The 10,303-nt window shown below is 42.5% G+C and overlaps 1 protein-coding gene across 1 annotated transcript; it reads left to right on the forward strand.

Annotated features, from left to right (window-relative positions):
• The first annotated feature begins 6,334 nt into the window (after window positions 1-6,334).
• SCGB3A2 (secretoglobin family 3A member 2) lies at window positions 6,335-9,443 on the forward strand. Its single transcript, XM_063083123.1, has 3 exons — window positions 6,335-6,399; window positions 8,805-9,007; window positions 9,386-9,443. The coding sequence occupies exons 1-3, from the start codon at window positions 6,345-6,347 to the stop codon at window positions 9,407-9,409; spliced, it is 282 nt and encodes a 93-aa protein (XP_062939193.1). The 5' UTR covers window positions 6,335-6,344; the 3' UTR covers window positions 9,410-9,443.
• Window positions 9,444-10,303: the final 860 nt, after the last annotated feature.

Consider the following 10,303-nt stretch of genomic DNA (forward strand, 5'->3'; position numbering starts at 1 on the left):
TACCAGGGCCCCTTTGGCCCCCGCTGAGCTCCTCACCAAAGCCAACGACAAATGCCCATATTTGGCTCTCCAGCCATCCCAGTGCCTCAGTCAAAAATTGATCAATGAAACAAATGAAGCATATGGTCATTTTAATGAATTATGAGAAATAATACACTGTGCTTGCTTATCATAATTTGTTTACTGAATACAGTGATTATCTGTCTCCCTCCTTCTATTCTGTGTACAAACCAAAGAAATATGGAATTCCTTGAAGAGAAGTTATAAATAAAACTCCTCAAACATTACTCAGAATTAAGTAATTGAGGAGCAGTGTTCATGAACTTGGTGATGGTGCCCGCTATGGTTGAGGTGGAGGTTTGGAAGCTGCAAAACTAAAAGTAGAGATAGAGACGGTGATGATAATAATATCTAACACGATGGGTGCTTAGTCTGAGGAACTACTTTTTGTAAGCATTTCGCATATGTTAACTCATTCCTCCTCATAACACTCTTATAAGGAAGTGAGCTTTGCTAGCCCAACTATAAAATAGTTTATAAAACTAAGGCCCAGAGAGGAAAATTAACTCCTCAGTGGAGGAGCTGGGCTATGAACCCAGACAGCCTTGCTCCATGCCCTGTGCTCTTAATCGTGAAACTGAGAACAAGGAACAAAAGAGCAGCCTCAGCACTAGAAGGATCTGGAGGAGCTGGAAGTGTTGAGCAAACACCAGGCTTGCCAGGAGCCCCTACACCTTGGTAAACGGCCTCCCCAACACTGTACTGCTGGTCAAAAGAATCACAATGTCTGTAAACATTTAGAAAGGGGGAAATGATTTATGGCTGAGGCACTTAGTGATGACCTGTAACTTGGCAGAGTGTAACAGGAACATTTGATGCTCTTCTTGGAGTTGCACCCACACGATGAGCACGCAGACCGGCAGGTTGTTGGGAGGGCGTGGAACTCACACATACAAGACGAGAGGAGTCTGAGGACAGAGCCTGACTGATTTGGCTGGTGAAGATACAAGAAGACACTTTTAGATTTAGCCAGCTCATGACTTAGATAGACAGCCAAAGAATAAGCCAAAGGGGCCAGCGCCCTGTCACTCCTCTCCCATAAACCAAAAAGGACCACACCAAGACCAAAGGGGCCAGATGTTGGCAGCACGTGCTGGGGGGCACCTGTTGCTAAGGAACCAACTGTAGACTGCAGCGAAGAGGTTTTGGATTGGCATGTGCAGGCCCAGGGTCCTGCTGGACACTGAAACATATTTGCACCTTCTTTTATGCTAAGCTGCTTTATAAACTCCCATGACCAGAACTCCTCCAGCTCAGGAATCCCCATTCCTCCCTGTTGATCAAGTCTTTCTAGATAAACAGCAAATCTTATTTGGGGTTTTAGAGCCACAGCTTCCCACCTAACTCACCTGACTCCCTCATTGCTTATTTGACTAAAAACAAAACATCCGTCTGATATCTGCCACAGGCAGACTCTGTGAGTGCACAGTGCTGGGCACAGAAAGACGAGGGACACTGTCTCACGCATCTTTCTTTTCAGCCTGCCTCACTGTCTTAGTGTGCTTCCCAAAATAAGCCTTTGCAAATTCTAGTGTTTTTTTTTTTTTTCTCACCTCTCTGCTTGCCCAAATCTTTGAATTAAAAACCCACTTGAATTCCTGAGGCCTTCACTGAAAAATCCAGCCTGCCCTGATAGTTTACCTCCCCTTGGCATGCTCCCGAGACTTTGCTTTGATTCTCTCTAGATTTATTCATCATTTCCTGTGTTTCACCCTCAGGCTTACATTCCATCTGAATTTCCCTGCAGTGCCTAGAGTGTGCCTAGAGGTGAGCCTCTAATGGCATGATATTGATTTTTATTGAACAGGATTCAATCAATATGAAACTGAGATAGAAACAGATTGTTTGGCTTTTCTCCAAGATCTATCAGGTTGATACAATGAGCTGTGAGTTTTGATTATATTTTATATGGTTGTGTTTGTAAAGATAAGTTTTATGACTCTTCCCCCGCAGCCCCCCATCCCCACCCCGCTCTTATGTAAGCTTAAGTTAAGGCCACTTTGGACCATGTCATTTGCAATAAATGGAAAAGAGAAGATAAACTCTACTTCGACGTTTCCAGTGTGATTTCCCAGAGACTGTCTCCTTTTCAGCTATAAGAAAGGGTTTTCTCTAACATAATTACAATGAGACAAGAGTCATGATTTTTTTTTACTGCTGTATTCCCAAAATCTACCACAGAGCTGAGCACATCAAGCATGCTCAATAGCTACTTGTTAAATGGCTAATTGAATTTCCACTCTTGTTGATGACCAAGTTCAATTTCCACAAAAATCACATTTGAAAAGCACATTCAAATTAATTTTAAAATGCTAATATTCATTCCCTTTTTATTTCATTTCTTTTCATGAATAAATATATTTAGCAAATGCTTACTGGAAATGCATATTGAATGTTTCAAGTAACACAATACAAATCAGAAAAGACAGGATTCAAATTCTGGGTGCATTATTTATTATTTAAGTAACCTTGGCAATGAATTCAATGCTTCCAGCTTTAGATTTCTCATCTATAAAATGGGATAAAAGTTCTTATCATCAGGGGTTTTGTGAGAATGAAATGCATAACATACATATAGTATAGTACCTGGCACTGATGACTCCTAATAACATCATCAACTGTGTTGGGCTCGAGATGTTTACAAATTAGTCCTCAGAAAGAAGATATTAATATAAATAATTATGCCGCAAAGATAGCAGCAGTACCATAACAAAGGCACAAAAAAAGACTAGATGGCTGTTTTAAAATATACATTTTGTTATTATTTTGCCAATAGATAAAAAGATGACTGCCATTGAAAAAATAGTCTAATACACTCACAGATCCCTATACAAGGGGACACGCCACACCACAAGGGGTGGGCACACAGAGAAGTACCAGTGGGTCAGGAGGCAGAGGGAGTGGGGAAAATGTGGGCAAGAGCCTTTTTTGTGGTTTTCTCAGGAAGAGACAGGTGAGACAGAGTAAGTGGGTTCATGACGGGTTAGTCTGAATCATTTTGGAGAGCTTTGGGATGTAGCTGCTGTCCCTGGCTGTCTAGTACCTGGTCCTCAGGTGATTGGGGAATAGTGGCCCAGAGAATAAGAGCTCAGTAAAGGTGGTTGGGAGTGCGGGCTGTGGATTGGTTGGTTTGCCTATGAAAGGGATGCTCTCCGGTGAGTTGTTTGCTACCTCTAGGAATTAGCCAGCCTTGGGAGAGGCAGTCCCTTCAAGGTCAGCAAGTCTCCAAGATGTCAAAGCACCAACAATACAGAATGAAAAGACGTGATTAACCCAATGGTTTGGAACACTGAAGCAGCCAAGCCCAAGTCACTTTTCAAGTCTGACTGTTCCCCAATCCACTCGTTCCCTCTCTCAGCATCCTGTTTGCTTCTTCATAGCACTTACCTCTAGTTGTTTTCTTTGTTTGTTTACCTGCTTATTGTCTGTTCATCCCGTTACATTGCCAGCTCCATGGAGACAAGAAATTTGCTTGTCTAGTTTACTGCTCTAATGGCTGGTGCACAATAGAGACTCAGTAAACATTTGTTGAACAAATGAGTGAAAACAATAGTGCTTGATAGTTATGTGTGTAGGTGGGGTCCGGGTGTGTGCACACATACACATTTACTGTTCATACATGTATAAGTGTGTGGATATATGTGGGTGTTTTGAGTGTATGTGTGTGTGTGTTTTGTGTGGAGCAGTTTCTAACCTTTAGTCTACTCCATCCATGTCTGCTACTAGGTTCTGGTCAGGACTGCACATCTGCCAGACTGCTAGGTAGACCCTCAAAATCTATTTTCACGGGGGTCTGAAGAGCCTCCTGGGGAAGAACTCACCTTCTGAGACGAGCAGAGAAACTCTAGACAGTTCCAAACATTTCAGAGGGTAGAAGTCAGAAGCATTTCTCTGTGTGTGATGCTGTATTTCTCTTGGATAGGCTTTGGCCCTGTTCCTCATGGATTCATAACTTAGCACGTATGAGACAGAAGTCTATGTTTAAAAACTGAAAGATCTACTTTTACTGGAAGCTCTACAATATTTTAGGATGCTCTATCAGTCAGAGTCCAGCCAGAAAGTCAAAACCATACCCAAGTGATCAAATAGGAAGAATTTAGCATAGAGTATAATTTACAAAGTGCTAGACATGCAGTTTAAGAAACCCTGAGATTAAAAAATGCAGGAAGCTGCTACTGCTTCTAGACCAGGAGGAACAGAGTGTGAAGGTGGGGTCCAGGATTTGAAGCTCTGCTGTAGAAGCTGCAACAGTGGGGGATCTGCTGGCATAGGCGGAACAGAGGGACGGGCTTTTCTGAAAGGACCTTCAGCCACAAAGAAGGTGTGGTCCCTGCCCAAGTTGTCTCCCCACTATGCACAGAGAGAAACACCCTGCATTATCCCGTTCTCCCTTCCTCCAGTTTTCCTACCAGTGCCTTCCACTGGCTGAACTTAAGCAGATGCAGTTAGCCAGGAAGCCTGGAAACCAGTTTTGAAAACTCAATTTTCTATAGCACAGAGCAGAAGAGGAAAGTTCAGGAAAAGGATTTGAAAGCAAACAAACAAATGACAAGCTCAACTGAGGGCAGGGATGGTTTAGTACCCAGAAAGATATCACAACCAAAAGGTGGCATCAACCTTAGCTCCACTTTACTAAACAATCTTGGGACCTGGAGGGATTTGGCATGTCAACATCACTAGCATAGATGGCACCATGCAGGGAAAACAGAAGCAGTGCCTGGCAGAGAAAGCAGTAGGAGTGGCAGGACTGGGTACCTGAGGCAGTAGTTCATGGTCTCTTTCATGCAGTTTATAAAGTGGCAGAAAGATAAAGAAATAGCAATTATTACTTGGTAACTTATAGGACTTGATAATAGGTGACACTTATTAATCATTAATCGTGGTTTGGCACAGTTGCATGCTCTGTCTGCATAATTTTATTAGGTCCTCATAACAATACCAGACCCTTGGATGGGGTAAATGAGTCTCCAACCCCTGGCCTTGCAGTTTAGGGGCTTGTGCCATAGTATGTCTCCTCAAAATTTTCTGGGTTCGTCCTTGGTGGTGGAAATGGCTGGGGCCAGGAGCGCCATTTGGCCAGGGGGCCCTGAGTCAGTACCTGTACCCACATGGGCTCTGCTCCCTGTTTCTTCCCTTCAAGGTTCTTTCTCAACCTGTTGCTTGCATGTGAGGCCCACAAGATGCCCCAAAGAACTGCAGTACTCTTTTTGAGGAAGCTGCTACTGCTTCAAGGCCAGGAGGGACAGAGTGGGGACCACGGCTGAGCCCTGGTTCCAGGAGGGCAGCCTTAGGAGCAGGTTAGTCCTGTGGCCAGCACGTTATTATTATTTGCATGATTGCATGGAATTGAACTGCCAAACTGGTTCCAAAATGCACATTTTGGGTGACTCAAATTGTGTAAACAGGTTCTTACAAAAAATAAAATTTTTTTTCTCAGGATTGTACAACTAAGGGTCAGTCATTGCTATTTATATCCCTATTTTAGATGAGAAGATCAATACCATAGATTAAAAATGTCTAATCCAAGATTACATGAATAGTAAAAATTGAATCCCGGGTTTCTAAAAAGGCATTTTGATTTTAGATCCTGAGCCTGTTATTGTATATGACAGCACAGAGAAGACACCCTGAAGATTCCCAAAACAACTGGGAGACACTAGAAAAGATAACAAAGATCAGAAGATCTCGCCATAGTAGATGTGGGAGTGGGAATGAAGATGGGTGAATTCCAGAGAAATGTGGCCCTAAATGCCATTAGGCTGACTCTGTGCTGTACTAGGGCTGAGGTGGCCTCTGGATTGCTTCTGTAAGTGGATAGGTAGCTTGTCAGGTTAATGTGATTGTCCAAACTTTAAATAAACAGAAAATTGGAGGAGAACAGAAAACTAGAAGAGAACATTCCTTTTAATCCCAATATAAAACTTCCACTTCTTTTCAGTGCACTTCCTGAAGAAGAGTTCTCTTTGCCTTCCACCTTCATTTTTGTGCAAGAGCTTGGGCAAGAGGTACTCGAGACTGTGTTCATCTAAGCTTTGTTTCTCGTGGGAACATGAGCGAGAGCAGATAGCCCTCTACTTTGTTTAGTGAGGCGACGTGACTTTCATGCTCTTTTCCGGTGAGTCAAGTGGTGGTGACTGAAATTCAGGTCTTTAGTGTGTGTATAAATACATGTGTGTGCAAAAGCAGCTGTCACACTTTGCACGGCAACTGGAACGACTGGCTTGGTGGATTTGCTGGGTTTTCTATTTGAATTTTAAACTCCAGGAAAATACCAGATACCTGTCATGAAGCTGGCAACTGTCTTCCTGTTGGTGACCATCAGCATTTATAGTTACTCTGGTAAGTAGCCTAGAACATATGCTATTTTTCTTTTTTTTTCTGTTAGTAAGAACACAGCTAGTACACCTAAGCTCACCAACAGTGGAATATGGTGGAAAGAGTTTTAGAATCACAGAAAATAGTAATATTGAAAGGTATTTTAGATCCCCCCATGCAAGTGCTAACCGAATATAAATACAAGCACTAATGCATTCTTCATAGGAAGTCAGCCAGCTCCAACTAGGGGTCAACAAAGCACATTTCACTGTTGGACATTCGTCACAGTTAGTTTTACTTAATTTGGAGTCAAAATCTGACTTTGTGACTTCTTTCTTTTATGCTTTGAAACTATATGGAATCTCTCTTGCTATTATCTCCAATTAGCCAGGTAGCCAGGTTGCCAGGTGGGTTCTCCTGAGACAGCTACATTTATCTGTTCACCCACTCAATGGATATTTATTGGGTGCCTACAACTGGTTGGGCATTAGAAGATTCAGATATGAATCAATCAAATATTGTTCCCAAGGTGTTTATAGTCTGGTAGGAGAGATAAGACTTTTACTGAAGTCACTACAATATTAGACTACTGCAAAGGCACAATGAGATATACAGATAGAGCTCTGTGGCTATACAGAGGGGTGAAGACTTTAATTTCCAGGGAAGGGTGTAGAGGAACTGAACATTTTTTTTGGAAGGAGTCATTGTAACCATCAGGGAGATACATTTTGGTGCATCAGAAAAATGCTTCATGATGGCCACTGCTCATTGAGAGAACAGAAGGCTTTGAAGCTCTTCCCCCTAGGAAGATATAAATATACACCAAAAAGACATTTGCCAAAATATCTAAAATAAGTCTGGAAACTAAGCATGAGAAACTGGGTGTGCTGCCCACACCTACACTGGCAACTTTGGCTTGTGATTTTTATTCAATTTTGGGACATTTTGTTGTTCTTTCATGTCCAGCGACAAGTAGCTATGGACAAACGTGGTAGCAGAAAGGAGCATGGAGGGAAATAGATATCTCCCTCTGGGGGAGAAGTTTGGAAGGAAAATAAAAGGTAGAAGATGGAGGGAGGATAGGTGCACAGGCTCCGTTTCTGTGATTTACATGGGGAAATTAAAAGATTTCCAAAGGAACTATGGCAGGTCTTAGCCAGCAGGCGGAAGCGTGTTCTTCTGTGTATGTTCATGTACATGTGCATTTATATATCTGCTACACATTTTTGTAAAAATATATACATGCATATCTTTCCCAATCTCTACTCGTTTCCTCCCATTTGTCCTCTATGTTGTCTTTCTAAAGCCAAAGAGATAAAATGCAATTGCCTTATGTAAAAGCCATGATAGCTGCCCATCGCCCTCAGGAAAAATTGCACACTGATTGGTACGGCACCCAAGGCTTTCAAAAATCTGACCTTACCCAATTTTTGCAGCCTCACCCTCTTTATCTTCCACACCCTGGCCTTAGCCCACTGGAGCCCTGCACTCCAGCCTCTCTGGGCAGAAGGCTGACCATTCTGTGTGTCCACTTTCATCTTAACAACTCAGTGCCTTTATTGATCTTGTTTCCAAAATGCTGCCCCTCTTCTTTACCCTGTGATCCCAATGTTTGTCTCAAGACACAGCTCTAATAACACTTTGAAGGGAAGATTCTGGCAACACTTTCCGCCATTAGAATTAGTCATCCTTTCCATTGTGTTTCCATAGAGCTTTGTCCATAATGTTTAACATAGCACATGCCACATTGTGGCATACATAGATCTTTATTGTCTACGAGACTGTGTGAGGTCTCTTCATGGAGAATCCTTCTCTTATTTGTCTATGTATCTGCACCAACTGGCAGAGAGCTGGTATTCGGTTATGTTTATAGCATTGAGTTGAATTGTTGGGAGCAGTTTCCTGGGCTGTGGTTGAGTGCATTCTTGAGTGGGGATTCATTATGGTGTCTCTCCTTTGGCCTCAAAGATAGGGACTGTGAAGATAGGCACATACAAAGTATCTTCCTTATTTACTAAACCACCAGTATCTATTGAGTGCTTATTGTATGCCAGGGTTAGTTCTAGGCATGGGGTACAATAGTGAACAACTCCTTGTTTTCATGGAGCCTGCATTCTAATGAGAGGATGAAGGAAATAAAAATAAAAAAGAAAGATTTGATATTTTGGGAAATGGTAAAAGAATAAAGAAGGATAGAGGGTAAGGTTTCTCTGAGGAGGTAACATTTGAAGAGAGAAAGATGTGTAGCTATCTGGGGAAATAAAGTCCCAGGGAGATGGAACAGTAGGTGCAAAGGCCCAGAGGCAGAAGTTTTCAAGGAAATGAAGACAGTGAGTCTGGAAAGGAGCTACTAATGGGCAGGGTGGAAGATGAGGTCACAGACGGGAGCTGGATGTGCCTGTTTCATCTGGTTTCTCTTTGCCCTGCAGCTACTGCCTTTCTCCTCAACAGTGTACCCCTTCCTGTCGACAAAGTGTTACCTTTGCCTCTGGACAATGTTCTTCCCATCATAGACCCCTTGAAGCTTCTTCTGAAGACTCTGGGCATTTCTGTTGAGCACCTCATGGAAGGGCTCAGGAAGTGTGTGAATGAGCTGGGACCAGAGGCTTCTGAAGCAGTAAAGAAGCTTCTGGTAACTACAGCTTGTGGGGCTAATTCACCAAGGGGGAGGGCTTAGCCACCCTGAACACCTACCCCCCCCATTCTCACTGGTAAACATGTATTTCCCTTTACGGACGGTACTCATATAAAATTTGCATATCCTGGAATCTCAAGGAGAGCAGAATTTCTACATTTTTAGAAAAAAACTTTGAGTGACAAAAACCTGTATTCTAGATGTCCCTTTACCATGGACTGGCCTTGTGATTCTGGACAGGACTTAACCACTGAGCATTTGTTTTCCCATCAGTAAAATGGTGGCTAAACAGGATAGAAAAAGTGAGTATTGTTTGAAACATGTTAGTCACATGTAAGCTGCTCTTGTTTTTGTTGTTGCTCTCTTGCCTTTCAGGAGGCCCTGTCACACCTGGTGTGACGCCAGGAGAAAGAGGGTGCGGAGACACAAGTGGAAGAAGGAAGCTCTGGAAGTTTTCCTGGCTGAAACTCGTTCTGCCATCTGTAGCCTAAACATCCTAAAATGTAGTGACCCTGACGAGAGTGAATAAAGCAATGAACGGATTTTCAGTTTGTTCAGTTTTTATTTCTGGGGCTCTATTTAGATGACACTAGCTAGATAATTTTCTTCTTGCGCTATAAACTCGAGAGGGCCTCATGTTATAAAGACAACCTCGCATTTTAAGTAAGACAAACATTCCTTCTCTCCTCATATTTAATTTAAATATCTCCAATTTTTCAACGGTTCTTTACCTGACAGCATTTCTAGACCCCTCACTCTCCTATTCCCCTGATTTTAAAGGAATTTTTAAATTTAAAAAAATGAAAGAGAGGGTTTTCAAAGTATTGTCCGACAAGACTAGAGTCTTACTAACTTCATTGGTTTGGAGTCTGTGTCACAGAATTCTCATTTCTATTAAGTCTGTGGTTCTAGTAGGGCCATTCAACAGCGTTCACAGACCTTTCTACCAAGTTAGGCCTTTACAACATCCTCCTTAGGCAAGTGGGTTATGAACTATCCTTTTCTTTCCTCCATTCTTTCATCAACAGAGATGCCAAAATTATCTTTCCAAGGCATAATTCTGGTTATATCCTGACCACCTACAGAGTAGATTTCAAGCTCCTGATCATGGCATAAAGGACCTTCGACCCGACCTTTGCTACATCTTTAGTCTCATTAATATGCCTTTCTTCACCTGTGTGCCAGCCCCAGCCACACTGAACAGATAGCTAAATCCCTGTCCTGCTAACACTCTTAACAGCTTAGTGAAAAATCAGGTTTCTTCCTTCCTACAATATCTGCCACTGTCTGCCT

Source organism: Cynocephalus volans, chromosome 2 (genome assembly GCF_027409185.1).
Source record: "Cynocephalus volans isolate mCynVol1 chromosome 2, mCynVol1.pri, whole genome shotgun sequence".
NCBI classification, from domain to species: domain Eukaryota; kingdom Metazoa; phylum Chordata; class Mammalia; order Dermoptera; family Cynocephalidae; genus Cynocephalus; species Cynocephalus volans.

Coding starts and splice junctions, on each gene's coding strand:
- SCGB3A2 (XM_063083123.1), top strand. CDS start 6,345: ATGAAGCTGGCAACTGTCTTCCTGTTGGTGACCATCAGCATTTATAGT. Junction 6,400..8,804: donor CAGCATTTATAGTTACTCTG/GTAAGTAGCCTA, acceptor TTTGCCCTGCAG/CTACTGCCTTTCTCCTCAAC. Junction 9,008..9,385: donor AAGCAGTAAAGAAGCTTCTG/GTAACTACAGCT, acceptor CTTGCCTTTCAG/GAGGCCCTGTCACACCTGGT.